The following is an 18872-nucleotide window of genomic DNA, read 5'->3' as shown; positions in this document are numbered from 1 at the left end:
GAAATAATTTCTACTTTTAAAAAGATCATCTACTGAAAAAAACCGAAGGCAATAAGTAAGGGAATATCCCCAAAGCCTCGCCACAAAACAAGATGCCGTGGGAATAAGAAATGTCAAGGTGTTCGTACTACAGAACGAATGTCCTATTGACAATTATTGAGGGGGGAACCTGGGAATAGGTATGTTTGAAAAGGGGAAACAGGAGGAAGACCTCAAAGCAGTTGCACTAGGAGAACTTGCTCTCAGTCCAATTATAAATTCGTTTCTTGCGAGTCATTTCTCAGCGCCACCTGTAGCTTATTTCGTTAGGAACCAATCACACGAGCGACCTTTGAAATTGTAAATGATTCAGTCTAGATTTGACAGAGAGCAAACAAATCATTTGCCTGCTTGGATATGTAGAAAACGGCGGTGTCCTGATCTTCAGGATACTATGCGTACAATATATCTTCATTGGCACAGCCACGTATTTTGATTCAACTAAAGAGAAATGTGTTTACGTTAGAGAGAGAGAGAGAGAGAGAGAGAGAGAGAGAGTCTGGCGGTATTTACGGCATACAACATACTGACAATAACTCTCTCTCCCTCTCTCTACGAATGTGTGTATGAATACATATACATATACGTGCATACATTACATACACACGTATATATATACAAAATTGAAATTAGGCTCTAAAGCCAAGTACTGGAACACTGTAAGACATTCTGCTCTTGAAAGTGTAAAAAAAAAAAAAAAAGTTCAGATGGTTGCACGGCAGAAAAAAAGAAAGAAAATAAATAAATAAAAAGAGGAGAGAGAAAGAAGGTTAAAAAGAATAGAATACCTCAGGGAGAAAATAAGAGAAAGAGAAAATCTTCCACATTCCCATCTTCTCTTGTTTGGCCTCAGCAGGTGCCAGTTGCTGGACCCATTACGGGCCATGGGCAAAACAGACATGGACGCCACGTACCGTTCGAAAGGACATTCAGGACCGTGGGCATCAAGGACGGGGGCATAACGGACTGTGCAAAGGACACATACAGCGGGCACGTTTGTAACTTTTCATTCTGAAGACTGAATAGAAGACAAAATTAAATATGAAAGTCCGTCAATAAACGTAATTTCTCATTAACTGTGAGTCATTAAAGATGCAGTCATAATTAAATACATGCTTGTTATATTTGGAAAATAAACTGAACGATATTTAAAGCTATCTAATAATTAAAAGGAGTACTTTATCATTTGACAACTAAAGGTGAGGCATTTTATTCAGATATTCATCACCTGTTTTATTTCGTTATATGATTTGAACTATTAAAAGTAATGTTATATTTTGTGTATATATAATATATATATATATATATATATATATATATATATATATATATATAGAGAGAGAGAGAGAGAGAGAGAGAGAGAGAGAAGAGAGAGAGAGAGAGAGAGATAACATGAATACCACAAAGGTGTTTCTGTACACGACTTAATACTTCATATATCACGTCAAATATTTATAAAATATGTTCTTAAAATGTACAGACAATGTCAGTAACGCCGCCCATAAGGTTCGTAAAATCCCTTCATACGGTCCTTATATTCAAGTCATTGATGTCTACTCACTCTACTGCATAATCCGCGTAACCACTTGGCTGAACTGGAGAGTGACTTTCACTAGATCAGCCAGGGAGTCTGTTCAAGTCCCTCTGGATTTCACAATAATCGTTGTCTGTACATTTCAGCTTAGAATTCAATTTGGCGTCGTCTGCAAACTGGTTTATACAGGAATTAAAAGCGCCTAGTACATCGTTATCATATGAAAAAAAAAATAATAATAATAATAATAATAACAACACGAGCTCTAAAACGGAACCCAGAGGTACTCCTTAAGAAAAAGTTCAACATTTTGAAATTACCGTTTCTCAAAATGACGCTAGAAATATACATACAACTGAGTGTACAAGATACATTTTTTAGTGATATATATATCGGCGGGAAGGCCGTTAACTACTCTACATTTTGGTAATATAACAAAAAAAAATCACTGACGTGAGTTGCAAAAAAAATATATATTTAATAAATCAAATCAAATAAAAATTCATGACACTAAAAATTCGTTGTCCCGATGCCGAAATTCCAGTGGGAAAGAAAATACTTTTCTTTTTATTTAAAAGGATACAGAGGAGCGGAAGAGGCCGTCACCTGTCAGAACGCCCAAACGACCTTGAGGGATAAAACGAGGAATAAAACGAGGAAAAGAGGTACCAATTGCCAACCTTATTCGTATATAGCGCAGTTTCCCTTTGAGCCACAGTCCCGACTTTCTGTGGAGGGGATCCTTCGTTTTCTTTGGGGGCCGACTGTCATCACGTAAACAAGAAAGGAAGGTCCCTTGGAAAGAGGAAGAAGATAATCTTGGCCAAGTGAACTCGATTATTAAACGCTCCCTCATTCATGGTTCGCCCTGCCCCATGGAGGAGGACGATGCCCAGTTCGTGAATGAGGAGACGGGTCTCGGGCATTAAGGCGGCGGTTGTGGGGGGGTTGTGTGGGCACGAGGTGGTGCTATGAAACGCTTTTGGCTGGAGGAGACGTTGTTGCTGCTGCCGATGTGGCCGTTTCTGTGTTCGAGGGGCTGGACGTCCAGGAAAATGTCCCACAGGGCCAATTTGACGCTGGTGATCCTGATGTTGATTCAGCTGGTGCCTTCTTCGTGTACGGTCGGCAAGGTAAGGGACGGGAGGGGAGGGGGGCGTCGAATGGGGTGCCCAGTCCAGCCGTCGGTGGCTATACCTAACCTTAGGCTGGAGGCCAAAGCTGCCTGTTACGTACAGTACATGTTACGTGCTTGATTTGGCAAGCGCTATTCACGTTGGTTAGCCCTTTCACCTGCTGGCATGTAGCCTAGTCTACTAAAAACCTCTTGCTTATTAAGTAACCCTGTCTACTTGTCAAGATAGAGTACTCTACCTATTACTAACTAGGAAAAGTTTTACAAATACATAGTAGATCAATCAATGGCACACAATAATTAAGCAAATGTAGTATGAGGCGTCAGGGCTATAGCTAGCATTAATGAGCAAAATACGACCTGACCAGAATCATCTGAACCTATATGTAACCTAACCTAACCTAGGATGCTGTGAACTAACTTAGCCAGGGGGGTGGGGATGAGAGGAGGTCCCTTTTCCTTTCAGAATTTTGTTGGAATTTGACATCGGAATTCAAATTAACATAAAAATTCGATCAAATCTACCTGATTTGACAGGTAAATTATTAACAGTAGTGACCAGGTAAATCTTAGAGGCACCTGAAAGCCAAGTTTCCCACTATGGTCCACCTTAAATTGAAAGATACAAGGTTAGGGCAATTCCTGAATACAGACCAACCATCTCCACAGTTTTAGGGGACATTTCTAATTACAAAAATAACTTTTAACGGGATTTTAGGGGGGGCACTTTCAATTAATGCAAATAACTTCTATGGCTGTGAGTAAATAACTTGAACGTAGTTGTGAAAAGAACTACTTTAATGGTTGTGAGGCTATATAAATACCAAGCATACACGTCATTGTTTACTTATTTGTCAAGCATGACAAATAAGATTCTAATCAACATAGGTTCAGATGATTCTGGTCAGATCGTACTTAAGTAATAAACTGTACGCTCCTAGTACCTGACAGAAAACAGGAATTACTGCGTGCGAGTTAAATATAGTGTCTAGTCATAAATGATAAATCTTTGTGTTACCAAACGCTGTGCATTACTGAAAGCAAAGCTTAACAATCAAATGTTAGGTATTCACTGTTTTGTTTACCAATCAAAATATGCTTATAATATAACAGTATGCTATACCAGTTATTTCTAAATGTGCCTAGAAAACATCCCAAACTGGATATAGATACAGAAGCATGGAAATTTCACTATTTAAAATATACCTTGTATACAAAATAAACTGCTGACCTACGAACTACGTATATAGTTTCAATTATGTCATCCAATATTTACATATCATACATGTTTTGTCTGAAACAATAGAAACACCTATATTTTGGGTTTTATTTGGGCTTGAAACCACAAAAGGTGACCTGCTGATGCTATTATAATTATAAGTTTGATGTTTTATGAATTTTTGCACTTACGACTTTACTGTTTGTTGAACTCTCGGCCATTTGCACGGGCAGTGATGTTTTCTAACCTCTATTTATTTAAGGATTTACTATTTTGTTAATTTATTTTTTTATTTTTAAAACTAATCTCTTTCTGCATTTCCCATTACCTTCTGCTACCTCTTTCAAATGGGCACCATATTCTGTGGAAGCTCAAACTTCAAGCTTGCATCATATGAATATGTAGAATTCAATGTTCTTAATAACAATACAATAATTATTAATAATAATTTACTAAAAGGATGAATTCATCACCACTTAAACTCTTAATAGATCTTGTATAAAAGCATCCCTCAAGTTCACGAGGCTATAGTTTTGCTTAATGGCCTATTTTCTTTGCATTTTGTCTTGAGACACATCTAGCATTGTATCAATACCAGAGACAGAATGGAACATTAGCACAAAATGGATTCCTATTTTCTACTATATTTTATTTAATAGTAAGCATGTTTTAATACTGGAAACTGTAAAAACAAAAAATGACTGGGCTAGTCCAGCCTATGCTACCTCCGGCAAGCCGATGAACACACACTAACATAATTGAATTAAATCCGAATAAATACAAATATTTCATGTTGTTTTGTACATGAAGTGTATATTAAGCATAAAACAGAGCAAAGTGTCATTCAAGAACTCTGATGTAGTAGCCTATCCCACTTGACTACGTATGCAAGATCAAGTAGCTATTCCCATCAAATATGAGACATCTAAAGTACAATACAGTACAAGTGTGTACTACAACAAAAAATGAAAACATGATAAGCAGATTACTAGTAATGTTGAACAGCAGTGCATATTTTAAGAAAGACACTCACGAACTCCATGTTCGCTAAGCCAAAGATCTTTACATTGTCTATACAATATATGCAGTATACTGTACAGTACAATTAAATAATTTGTCAGCTGCATGAACTGTACTGTACAAAGTGTACCGTTTACTCTACAATAATAATTGAAAGACAATAATCATGCAAGCTGACAAGTGCTTACAATAAAACATGAATGATTGTTCTAAACAACAATGTCTCTCTCTCTCTCTCTCTCTCTCTCTCTCTCTCTCTCTCTCTCTCTCTCTCTCTCTCTCTCTCTCTCTCTCTCTCTCTCTCTCAAGGAAAATAATTTTAACACTTACCAAATTGAACACCTGCGGCTAGTGGTGTAAGGTCCATTCTTAGCTCGGCACATCCATTCACACCTGTGGGATTTCATTCACATTATTGTATGTAGCGCACATTGGTACACATATAGTAAGTACATGTAATGTGTGAATGATTTATGATAATGTTTATGATGGAATTACATACATTTGAAAATCAAAGTATCATGTCAAGTGGAAAGTATTATAGTCTGTACAAATGTCTTATATCAGTTTTGATGTCTACAATTAAAAACTAAATCTGGGTATCCTTATCAAGAAGGTTTGTTACAAAATGTTTGTGCAATATATGAACATCTATGTTAATTCTATTGTTGGTGAAGTAAAAAAAAAATTAAACTCCAGTGGCTTTTACTAAACTAAGACTTGATATTTTCACTCAAGAGGCTTCTGATAATGGGCAATTATTTAATAAGACATTGTTCGTTTCAGAAATGTAAACCCAAATCTCTTGGTACTTGTGATGATAACGAGATATGTGTGGTTGGTGACAACCCGGACGAGAGCGTTTGCGCATGTCGTGAAGGGTTTGACGAAAATCCAGACACACACAAATGTGAGGCTCCTGAACCCCCTCCTGGTAAGATTACTTATTGTTTTCGTGTTACACATTCTGTCTTGAAAATATGAATTCATTAGTTAATTATTTGTTGGTGTAAGGTGAATAAAATGTTATGTTGTTTGTTCTCACATACCACTGTCCCCATGGAAAAATATTGCTACATAGATGTGTCAGTTATCTATACATTATGGATATAATTTATATACTAAAATTTACTGTCTAACATTATAGTAATAAATATATTGTAATGATGTTTCTGTCAAAAGTACCAAAATGAAGGAAAGGAGAATAGTAGTGAATGACATGATAATATTTTCAACTCGAAAGAATAACTACACTTCATAACTGAATGAGACTTGTCCCCCAAAGTTCCCTAGCACATTAGTTGGTTTGCAAGAATACTGAAGCCCTGCATGTGGATGTATATTTGGTGAAAGCTGGTCCAATTTTTGAAGTTTGGTAGCAAGGTAGTTGACTTGTGACATCAGCTGTAATGGTGAATTTACCACCCACTCAGTTGGCTGTCTGCATCCACTTTCCCTTCAGCCATGCTGCTGTAAAGACATCACTGCTACTGGATTTTTATCATAGATATTATTTGTGAGATTGATTTGCTTCCTTTTTTTTGGACTCGCCCCATTGTTTACAATTTTGGCTTTCCTTTTGACTTTGGTTTGCTTGTGATGCAAGTGAGGATGGTGTCTTCTCCTAGTCTTGAAATGTGATGCTGTCCAGCATTTATTCTGGAGACGGGCTTTGACAGAAAGCTAGCTAGCTACTTCTCTCGCAGGTCAGTGCCTGGTTATTTCTTGCTCTTTCCAATTTCAAATATTTTCCATGTTCTGCAAACTTCACTGCAGGCAGACTTTGTGGGTGGCTTAACCCAAGAAGGGGTTAAGCAGCTTAACTGTCCCGTAAATGAACTGTCCCGTAAATTACCTGTCTTCAGTTGATAGGAAAACCGAGTGTTTGTCAAAACATGTACAGTACAGTCCCCAATTATGCAAGAATTTGGTCGATCCACGGCCTCGCAGAATTGGAAATTCGCAGATTTCGAAACACATACCTTATGGGAATAATTCCATTAAGGCCAAGGCAAACAGCAACTTACCCATCAAACTTTTTTTTACTACACATTTTCAATACATTCTTTGTACTATACTGTAATTTTTTCTAATATGAAATTGTTCTTATGGATAAATAAAGCATTAAAAAGGTTTTAATAACTTGAGAAATTTTAAAACTACACACGGGATGGTGAAAACTTCCACACGTAAACAATGCCTCCATTGGGTGCAAGTGTACTGTATGATACAGTCATTTCCTTTGAAAAAACCTTTTGGATGGAATTTCCTCTACCTATCCTCTGCCAAAGAAACCTTCAAACTCCTCTATCTCATCCTCCGTGAAGAGTTCTGCTGAAGGAAGGCTTTGTGAACCATTTGAGGTTTCAGGAATTGGCGGATCATGTGTGTCTTCACTCCCGTTAGGCCTAACAAACTTGGTTACGACTCACAAACGCCTGTCTCACATTCTTTGTCCAGCACGTTCACTATGTAATCGTTTTCATATAAATTTATTCAAAATTTTATATGAAATTACAATTTCTTAACAATAGAAAAAAATAAATGATCAAATGCCAAAAGTTAGTCAAAACAAGTTAACCTAGAAAAAAAAAAATTCTTACTTCATGTTAAGCAATAACGGATTTCAAGTTGTCGACTGCTGCCAAAATGGAAGTTGCTCCTTCCTTCGTCTTTAACTTATGGGCAAGCTTTTTAGTTTCTAGAAAATAGGTCTTCCTCTTCGACTTATAGGCAGATGCATACATGATGAGAATGATCAGAATACACTTCACAGATCTGAATATGTATGACGATGGTGATGACACTGATCATTCATACACACTGCGCTATGACGTCACAAATGCATGAGGCAGAGCCTTCCGTCTTAGCTAATGGCTGAGCAGGGAATCTTTCTCTTGCATTCCCCCTTGGAGGAATAAGTTTTTTTTTTTTCCTCCAAGCATTCCCCCCCCCCCACCCCTTCTCTCAGATACCAGCAAACCCCCCCAAACCTAAAATACTTGAAAAGACAATAGCTTTGATACGTTTTATGGAGTGTGACTTGCAGACTTTGAACGGCTTCGCAGATACAGAAAATCTACTTTTGAGAACTAGCAATTGCATAAAAGGGGAATCGCACAATTTGAACACTCATAATTCAGGACTGGACTGTACCACATTTCTAGGTTTATTTGAATTGAAAATAATGATTTCAAAATTAAATAAACTACAGTGTTAGAGAATATCTGCCCGATACCTCCCATTTCTCAATTTATCTTGTAATAAAGATAAACATCTGATAATGGGCAGTGATACGTACGGCATCAGCACTGTGACTCAAATCAGCGGCTAGTCTCTCTTCCTAATTTTACTGTACTACTTATATTGGTATATGGCTTTTGGGATGGTTACAGGTTAAGTTTCAAGAACTGACACTCCCGTTTCTTCTCGACCAATCTCATTCCTAGTTTATTCTCAGGGTTGCCAAAATCTCTCTGTTTTTAGAATATGGACAGTAGTGGAGAAAGACCTTCTAAAAGTCAGAGATTACTGCTCTACAGGTTTCTACAATCTACTTTTCCTGGGGCAAAGTTGACCATGACTGGAGACCAGTCAGTGGTCTCTCTCCTCTGAACAAGTTTGTCCTTCAGACTTTGTTCGGGATGGAGTTAACTCCATGTTCCAATTTGGATTTTATCAGAGGGTGATGTGCATTTAGTTGGCAGGTGTGCAAGTAGGTTGTTTGCCATGCTGTCAAGCTGTTTGCCAGCTACATGTTAGGCTATCAAAATGCAGTGGCATACCACTACATCCATGCATGTCAGAAAGGCTCTTCAGGAGCTGGTGACCACTGGTGATGATTTGTTTGCCATGCAGCTATGGAGGGAGGTCTGTGTTTTGTTGTCCCATGCTGTTTCTGTGTGCTGTGTTTGGGGATGCCAAGCACCCACAGAATAACCTTGATGTCCATGTCCTTTCTTTCCTTCAGCCTAATTTTTTTAGTGATCAGCTTAGTACCAGTCTAAGTTTAATCTCAGTATTACCTAGGAAGCTTCCAACTCAACTCCACCCCCTCCTCTCTCTTCTCTTCTCTCTCTCTTCTCTCTCACTCTCTCTCTCTCTATCTCTCTCTCTCTCTCTCTCTCTCTCTCTCTCTCCTCCTCTCCTCCTCCCTCTCTCTCTCTCTCTCATTGTAGTTATATTAGGTGCAACTCCCTCTGTTCCCCACTTGTATTCTGGGATTCTAATGTCATCCTGTTCTCATTCTAAGAGATTCTGATGATGTCATTGGCTAAAAGGTTTTGACAACCTTTTTATCATTTTGACATTTTGTTGTTCTCTATTTTTGAGTATTTTGCTTCAAATTGGCATTAAAGCCACCTTTATATAAGGAAAATAATTTTAAAGCAAGCAATAAGAGAGACATTGCTATTGTCCATAACTAGTCAGTACAAGATGTATTTTTGGACTCGCCCAAAATCTGAAAAAAGGGTTCGAAAGGAAAGTGTGCCATTCATGCAACTTAGTCTTGTTATCCATGGGGAGGAACAATTTGGCCATTACTATTGTTGTTAGCATAGAGATTGCAAACTATTGCCATAGCTTTAACTTGAAATCTGTCAGAGTACATATCTTTCTGTAGTTAATTTTGTGTGTCAAGTTGTAGCAAACTCAAACTTGTAACATAAGTAACAGAATATTAAGTAATATCATTGTCTTTTTTATTTCTACTCTGTCACACACAGTCACAAGTTTAACTCGCCATTGGTCTGAAATATTCTCCAGCCTTTGGTGCACTTATTTTATTTTCAATCTGTGTTAGTGGTTAATCAAGTTAAAGGAGGCTATTTACATTGAAAACTAGAGACTGCAGAAAACCTTGTGATAGTCTAAAAATGTGACTTGTTGCTTTTATAAATTTACTTTATAATAATGTGGTTGCCTGTAATATACGTATAAAGGTGCATGCGGAGTCATTCCATGATTGAGATGTAATATGACTAGAACACAATTCAGATTCAGGTAGGGCATACTACTGTATATTGAGGGCTGAATAGTGTAGTGTAGCAAGTTACTTATAGCATATTTTTGTTTTTTTTTTGTGTTGCAGAACCTTCCAAGAGTCATTGGGCTCTAGGCTTAGGATTAGCCCTTCTATTTTTCCTCCTTTTTGTGGTGTCTACTTTACTTGCCCTGCACTACAAATTTGGCTTACTCTCTGGGATATGCGATCGTCTTCCTCGGTTTCGTCCGTTCGGCAGGAGCGGACGAGACTTTAGCATGGTTGATAATGAAGATGAAGATGTGAATCCCATCGTCTGAGACTGGGAAAAGACCGACTGTTTGCCACAAATGTGATTTGGATTACTGGATGATACATTACGTCTTAGTGCAAAATTAGTCTTGAAAACTTTACATGTAAACTCACATTGTGACAATGATTGAGAAAGGTCTTTGTAACTTGGAGAGTATTGATTAAAGGTTGTGTTTTAGTAATGAAACTGTTGTGTGTAGAAGTATGGTCTGTAAAAAAAGATTTTGAATTTATATGAGATTTTGTAAGAATTAAGTGTAATTTTGATAAAGGATAGAGTAATTGTGAATAACTGAAGTCCCAAAGTTATAAGAATTAAAAGAGGTCATCATTTGTAGCGTATTTTGAATGTACAACCCTTGAATTTTAGGCCCCATTGGATGTTTCTTTTGAGCCCCAGAATTGAATTCATAGAAGCGTGTGGAATAGTTCAGAGTCTTGTGCACATTGGTCTGGTAGCTCTCATGCCTTGGATGGTGTGAGAAAACTTAAATAATATGTACTTGACATGTGTCTTTAGTTGCATTTATTAAAATTTATATTTGGTCATTTTTAATTATTGTAGGTTGTGTTGGTTAGAGAATTCATCATCTGGAGGAATTGAATCTCCCTTGCAGTTACTGTATTGTGATCTTACAAGCCTTTGCAAACAGCATATTATATTGATGTAGTAGTGTATTTTATTGATTACATTTGGAACAATTCCTTATATAACTGTGATACTGTTTGCATTACTTTTGTCTTGATAATGATTACATCAAGAAATGTTAACTGTCTGATAAATTCCCTCATGATTCTGAGTTATGATCTTTTAAAGATTAATGTAGATCTGCATTTGGTACAACAAAGGTAAAATGGACATTCCTTTTAAGTAAGTCATAATTTTACTGATCTGTATATAATGAAGTTTAGTTAGCATGGAAATTTGCTTCTCGGAATATGCTTTGTTATTTTTCCAGTGTAATATATACTTCTGTTGATGCCACCAAGGCTGGTGTACCTTCTCACCTGGCTATCCTTGGAGTACTGAACCATGTGTTAGGATTATGGAAATTCTAATCAAATGCATCACTTAGTTTGCAATGTATTGTGTGTATTTTATTAAACATATTGTATATGTAATCTTTTTGTGTTTTATGTGTTGAATATTTTATTATAGCTTGCTCTGGCAGCAATATATTGATATTTCATTCATGTTGTTTTGTACCCTCAGAATAGTTATGTTTTTACATTTAATATTTAACAAGATCAGAAAATCTACCATATGTACTTCAGCCATATCATTTTGGTTATTTGAACTAGTCGTTGCTGTAAAAATAACTCTCAGTATTGTAGAGATAAACATTAATGTACAACAGTTAGGGTGTTAGCTGATAAACTTTCTAGGCAGCTTGCATAAAATTCAAGTACAACAGAATATATAATCACTTGATAAATTTAGGGTAAGTGCTTATTACAATATTCTGGAACCCTTATCTTTCTGATTTCTGGTTTCTTAGAAGTGGGTGAGAATCATCTCAGATCTTATGTTAAACATCCTAAGAATTTAAGGCTTATCACAACTGATGTAAAGAAAACATTTTTGCTCAAACAGAGGCATTAGTACTTGTAATACTCATGGAACATAAATGAGGTTAAGTTTAATTGGTCAAATTTTTCGTTAACCAAAACTCTTCCTGTATAAAGTTCAAATGACTGGTGGCCCTAAATGCACTAGGTCCTAGGATATATATGCAGTAGCATCTCTACTTACGACCCACTTTGGGGGTCTTGCCCTCCTGATAAGTGACAAAGACATTAGTGTGTAGCCTGCACTTGAATATTTTCCAATTATGCTAAAGCTAACATTAATTCCACATACTAGTTCCTAATCTAAACTAACATATATTTCACTCAATTATTTTGAAAAGGTCTCCCTTCTTAACTTTAACCTCTCGTGTCAAACACATGAGAATAATGAATCAAAACATGGCAAAAACACAGCAGGTTGGAAGGTGCTACCAATGACTTTGTCAATAAACCAAAAAGCTTTTGTAAAGTTGCTGATGTACAAGTCTACGAGAGACCTGACATGCGATGAAGCTCAACAAATGGAATTCAATAATGGCTCATTTCTGTTACTAATCAGTATAGGCAGTTCAGTATTATATAGTAGAACTGGACAGCTGGAGAAATACAGGTACATAATTCAATATGTACGGAGGATAAAAAATTAAAAGGAAAAAGGAGCTATTGCATTATCACAATACTATTCTGTGACAACCTTATTCACAGACAAGATAATACTGTATACAATAATATTAAGCTAAACAAAACCCAACAGTAAAACTTCATGAAACACACACCTCATCATCTCAGTCATACGACAACCAGAATCTCCTTTCCAGCATCCAGATCCAAAGGTGTAATACATGTGCATTTTCTGGAATGCCTGACATCTGAACTTCTGACATAATTTACGAAGACAGATTAACCTGCTTTTCTTTATATGCAACTGTAGATATTGTAGTTTTTTGCTTATGGTGTCTGCTTTTCTGTATCTTCACAACCTGCCAATAAAAATGGAAAAATACTGAAACCTTTGGAATGATGAAGCAGAAAGTGAGATGGAAATTTTGATTAAAGTTATTTGTAACAAACATCTTATAAGCCAATTTAATATCTCCTAGATATAATGGAATGCCCTAACTTGAGCTTGGGCAGCAGATGGGAATTTAACACACGTTTGACCCTCTAATACATCCTTAAGAAACCTTATCTATGACTTCATGCCAGTAGTAACTGGACAAAATGTCATACCCTGGCAGGAAAGGAAAACCTCCATTTACACTTTCTACATGTGGTGGTAAAAATGACTACCTATCATATTTAGGTGAGAAATAAAAGAGATTCCCATCACCAACAATGGTGAAATATACAGAGCATAAATAAGAACATACAGACTTCTAAGTTTCCACCAACAAAGCCACCCAAAATATTACCCCAGAACTACAACAGCTAACCTAAACCAAGTTAACCTCACCCTAGACTGTGTACCTGGCTCCTAACAGAGGGCTTTGTCGTCCACCCATTAGACCCATTAAAAATCTTGAACTTACAAAACAGATGGTTGATGTTTCCTACGGCCAACCGTAGCAAGCTGTACTATTGCTAATTTATTTTCCTAAGTGGGTTCACCATGGATATTCAGCCTAATTTTAAGCTTGGAAGAATTTTTCATATATATAGTTATACGTACAGAATTTAAGTAAGTGTAAAAAATCATAAAATCTCTTTAGCATACTACATGATCTGGAAAATACAACCTTAGAAAAATTAAATTTTGAAAGGCTTTCCACACCATAGTGTCAGTAACATGGAGTGGCGATCTCCCTGTTGAGCGTGTGACCTCGGACGGCCATATTGACTGTCCTTGTCCAGCTCATAGAGCTCTACTATGGGGTGGAGCACTATGGCAACTGCTTTTACTTTCTCAGTAACATGTTTAAAAGACAAGACTTGTTACCAAAACCAGTATTCTACACACCTTAATATTAAGCCTTTTCAATAACAGACAAGCTCGTTTTTAGGTACTTTATATGATGTGGTACATATAAAATGGATGATGTTGCAATTTCAAAACTGAAGTTACTTATGTGCTACAGTAATACTATGTTAAAAGTATGACAAGTTGACACAAAAAGGATTTGCTACAAATAAAAAACACAGCTATTTTTACTTAGAATAGAATAACAGGAGTAGTTTTCTATGTTTTGTTTACTCCGTCATTAAGAAGCCATGTACAGTGGTATGCATTTTGCTAAACAACTACCAAATAATATTATGACATAGGCAGTATCCTGCAAACCTATATACTGCAGATAATAATCAAAGACTGACAAAAAACGGCAGGTGTCCTTATGCATCACGGTAACATGCTGAATAGATGAAACTGGGTGTCACATTTAGTGTAATACCAATAGGCCTACATACACTAAGCATTTATAATAACGATCAAGATTGTTCTTACTTTTTATCATGAGGCATGTACAAAATGTATTAATGATGTTATGGTATCAATTTTAAATTGCCACTACATTCATGTGCCACCATAATATATCTGACCAACACAAAATTAACGATAAATAACTTTTATTATGCTTCATTTACCTGTGAAATGTTATCCCATTTTCCCTAGAAGTGTTTTCCTCATTTTGGCAATTATAAGTTATGCATCGTACCATTATTGCAATGAGGATAGATATAAATCACAATTGCTCTAAGCCCACATTCAATTTGTGCAGTTGTTAAACTTTCAAGATGGCCACAACGCCATTTTGGTGGAAGAGCATTGAACTACGTAGTGCTGATATACAGATAACACCTCCAGATAGAAGAACTATATATGACAATATGATCATATGGTGAATTGAAGAAAATAGTGCACTTACATTTAAATTGTCTGTTAGCTGAAAAGAGTCCAGAGGTCCATGTCAGCCTCTTTACCCCTTTTCATACCTTACCACCAAGTAAACTAGCCTACTAACTGACATTTAAATGGCGCAGATATTATACATCAGCAGTTTATGGTTTATGCCAATAGAACAAAATTACCTTTAGAATCTTGAAAATTACCCAAAATCTTACAGTGATGGCATGAAAGCTGTAACTGGTAAATTTCCAGATAAAAAGTCAACTGAATGAATAGGATAATTACCACGGTTAGGCCTAATATCAGACCCTGAAAAGAACAGAGAAAATCTCCTAGGCTATGTTGATATTAGTCTGGGCTACATATGCAATTTGCTCTAAGTATGTCTAAACAGCTTAGACATATACTACTAGCAAAAAATTGTACACTTGATTAATGTGTTGGGAAACTGCTGAAAAAACACTTAGCCTACTTAACTTTTGGTGGGAGCATGGGAAAGATGCATTGTAGGCCTAAGCTATTTCCTGTTACAAAACTCAGTGAATTTGTTTTAGACTATTGTTCCAAAACAAATAGGATTAATTACGGGCAATCCTACAGTTTAGGGGTCCTAATTCACTGTTTTATGTCAGGTCAAGATCAGCACGCAGCTTTACCATATATTTACGTGTTGGATCATGGACAACAATGAAAAAATTAGCAGTTTACCTGCTTACAAATACAACCATATATTTACCTACTGGATCATGGACAACAATAACAAAATTAGCAATTTATCTGCTTACAGATGCAGAGATTGTTAAAAAAAAAAGGAAAAAAAAACAGAGGGCATAAAGGGAAATATCAATAAAAAAAACATGTCTTAGGGGATACGTACGGACCCATAGAATTTTGAGAAAATCGTAAAAAACCGTAGTCTCTGCTGCAAGAGCAGGTAATCTGCTCATTTTTTTCAGAATTTTCTAAAGTGGCTGGCAAGAGCCTGTGCCAGATTCCAACCCTGTTCCTGGTTTCCATGGGCTCACTCTGCAAACATAATTGCAGGCACACAAGGCTACACCATTCGCATGAGGTGCAGAGCTTTATGGGCTCTGTTTTTTCAACAATCTCTGCTTCCATAAGCCGATAAACTGCTAATTGTTTAGCAAATATACCTGTACCTACTTCTGTTTGCTGATCTGTAAAAAGAAGAAATTGAAAATAGGTTAGAAAACTCAAAAACACACAAGGGAGCAGGAATCTAGACCCCGAAACTGTAGGATTGACCAACGAAGATCAATGAATGCCGAATTTTATTATTTGAAACAGACCATTTTTAGGCAATTACTAGTAATTCATGACACTGGTCTAAAGGGTAAAATGCCTATTTTAGTTCGCGAATGGCACTTTCATATATCACATTATGTTGACGAAACTTCAATATTTTAAATGGTATGCTTAAAGACGTAATTGTATTCTTGTTTCACCAATTAAATATCGAGTGAATAAGGCTGATCCACCCGATGACGATGGATCCACTGCGGTGTTTCCCCCTATTACGTTGGCCACCCTTGTTAATTAACAAATTCTCTCTGGTAATTTTAGCTAGCCTGCTACTTGTTACTTTTATTGCACTGTGGTGCCACAATATTCAAATTTTGAACTTCCTCTTCACATGCATTTTCCAGAGGTTGATAACGAAAATGTCTTGCTAAGGTACTAGGGTAAAGAACCGACTGGACTGGCGAACCCACTGACTACTGCGTTTGTGGCCATCCTCCGAAAAAATACTTCAACACGTCCTGACACCAGAGATGGTCATCAGTCATGAGTTGTTGGTGGTGAGAGGAACAGCTCAAGACCTCTACTCTCCTTTCGAAGTAAGTATTTTCTCCAAAGTTAGAAATTAAGGCCATATTTTAAGATTAAACAGAGGGTAATGAAACGTGTGACCAAATGCAGTGCACACTACCCTCATGACGCTCTCTAGAAATTTTTACTTACAACTAAAAATGTTTCGAAGATTGGCACCATCTCGATGTTTGCGGAGTCGCTTGGGTCAACAAACTTCCCATTTCCTGTGCTAAATCCGCACACCACTTGTACCCATAGATGCTGGGCCACTTTCTTCACAACAATTGTAAACACCAACTTCCAACCACTACCTACTTATCCGAGGGGACTCCACTAGATAATTTAAATAAATAGTTAAACAGCAGTATAAGGTCATGAATTGCATAAATATTTTTACATATTCGTGATTATTAATTTGAAAATATCGTTGTTGAAAAAGTAACTAGATTCCTGACTCAAATATCAACAGTTTTGCTTGTGAATGGTACCTCCAGCGTTCTTTGCGCTCTTCAATTGTTTATCAGTGTTGCCAATTGGTATGTGTTTACCCTCAAAACTGGGTATAAGACTTATACAAAACCGGGGAAATAAGTGAAATTAGCATATCTATTTGTAGTATATATACATATTACAGCAATTTTATCATTACTGCATCACTATGACAACTAGAATTAATGGAAACAGTTTGTAAATATATTGGCGTATGTGTGAAGCTCCACTAGATTGGCAACGATGAGTCATTTTGCCGTCGTCTGCTCGTAAGTACTTCAGAAATATCTGTAATTTTTTGGGGTTAATTTGGTTGCAAAAAAGGTATAATAAACATAAATTAAATAAACATTTTGAAGAAACAAAGTAAAATTAAACTAAATAATGAGTAAAGTAAACAATTAAGGGAATAAAGCTTTGCACCTCAAACCGTGTGCTGCCCGTAACTGTGTTTGTGGAGTGAGCAGTTAGGAACCAGGAACCGCAGCGTGGTTCAAGTGCAATTTGGAGTGAATTAAGACCAAAATGTGTATAATTACAATCAAATAAGCACTGTGGAGTTTCAGTTGTGATGGCAGTGAGGATAAAACCACCGATTACAAGGTAAAAATGAATTTCATTTCAAACCATGACCCCAGGAATAAAAAGTTTCATACTTTCACTAATATAGGCAACAAAATGTTGTTTTATTGTGCTGATTACAACTGCAATCTTGAGCAAGATTAATAAACGTTACATATATACGCTAACATTGTTCAAATGAGTGGTGGGAAAGCTGGGAAAGATGGTGGATTGTCTGTGGTTACGAACGGCAAGTAACGCGGTTGCCGCCATATTGGATTTCAAAACTGCCTTGAAAACATATTTTAGGAAGAGCTCACATGCTTATTTTAGTTCGTATGGCGCTTTTATATATCACATTATGTTGAAGAAACTTCAATCTTTTGAATGGTATGCTTAAAGATGTAATTATATTCTTATTCACCAATTAAATATTGAGTGAATAAGGCCGAGCCACGCGATGACGATGGAGCGACTGCGGTTGTTTACCCTAGGTAATTGATGTATGCAATTTCTAACTTGGCTTAAGGAATTCCTCCCCAACAAACAACATTACGGCGATTTCAACGCATCAGATTTATATACTAACAAAAATAACCACGTTTCGTAATATACTTACTCATTCATATCCCCAATAGGCGTAACTATAACAATAAATTCCACTAAACACAAATAACACGAGGATTGACATTCAGAATGTCAACGTTCTCCTGAGAACCGAGGACGGGTACGTTTATCAATATACTTTTCGTTAAAAAGCGAAATACAAACTCACAATATCATAAGATTTGTACAATATGCCAAAATGTAAAATTATTATAATTATCTCCAGATATAATCAAGAAATAAACGAATAAATAAATTAAATAAAGCGAAAATAAATAAATAGTTAGCTGTGACGAGTTCCTCATAATACTAACTGTAATTATACCATACGCCGCTTATGTATTAAAAAATAAGAAAAATAATATAAAAAAGCTAATTTTAAAGGCTAACACATTGTTTTTTTCTTAGGAAGTTAACAACATCATCAACATTATCAACAACAACAACAAAAACAACAACAACAACAACAATAATAATAATAATAATAATAATAATAATAATAATAATAATAGATGGATGCCAGGTACCAACTCAAAAAAAGAGGCAACAGAATCAACCATCTGATGTTCATGGACGACATCAAGCTGTTTGGTAAGAGCATCAAGGAAATAGATACCATAATCCAGACTGTAAGGATTGTATCTGGGGACATCAGGATGGAGTTTGGAATAGAAAAAGGCGCCTTGGTCAACATACAAAAAGGCAAAGTAACGAGAACTGAAGGGATAA

General features: G+C 36.4%; 1 protein-coding gene and 1 long non-coding RNA gene across 3 annotated transcripts; one reads left to right on the top strand and one right to left on the bottom strand.

Moving 5' to 3' along the window:
- Positions 1-2302: 2302 nt before the first annotated feature.
- Positions 2303-11435, top strand: LOC135218342 (uncharacterized). Of its 2 annotated transcripts, none has more exons than XM_064254571.1 (3): positions 2303-2706; positions 5734-5881; positions 10809-11435. In XM_064254571.1, exons 1-3 carry the CDS (start codon positions 2545-2547, stop codon positions 10820-10822), a joined length of 324 nt encoding a protein of 107 aa, XP_064110641.1. In that variant the 5' UTR covers positions 2303-2544; the 3' UTR covers positions 10823-11435. The 2 variants fall into 2 exon arrangements, with proteins under 2 accessions (XP_064110641.1, XP_064110640.1); XM_064254570.1 differs by having other exon boundaries at positions 2307-2706; positions 10040-11435.
- Positions 5256-18259, bottom strand: LOC135218343 (uncharacterized). Its single transcript, XR_010315297.1, has 3 exons — positions 18157-18259; positions 12589-12792; positions 5256-5340 (listed from the first exon to the last, which is right to left on the bottom strand). It is a non-coding gene; the product is annotated as an uncharacterized LOC135218343 (long non-coding RNA).
- Between the last annotated feature and the right edge of the window lie 613 nt (positions 18260-18872).

This window comes from Macrobrachium nipponense, chromosome 9 (genome assembly GCF_015104395.2).
Source record: "Macrobrachium nipponense isolate FS-2020 chromosome 9, ASM1510439v2, whole genome shotgun sequence".
NCBI lineage: Eukaryota > Metazoa > Arthropoda > Malacostraca > Decapoda > Palaemonidae > Macrobrachium > Macrobrachium nipponense.
This window is presented reverse-complemented; position numbering and strand designations above follow the sequence as displayed.

Bases quoted from the DNA above. Each gene is read 5' to 3' on its own strand.
- LOC135218342 (XM_064254570.1), top strand. From the start codon at position 2,545: ATGAAACGCTTTTGGCTGGAGGAGACGTTGTTGCTGCTGCCGATGTGG. The intron at 2,707-5,733 runs GTAAGGGACGGG...TGTTCGTTTCAG, and splicing joins CTTCGTGTACGGTCGGCAAG to AAATGTAAACCCAAATCTCT. The intron at 5,882-10,039 runs GTAAGATTACTT...TTTGTGTTGCAG, and splicing joins GGCTCCTGAACCCCCTCCTG to AACCTTCCAAGAGTCATTGG.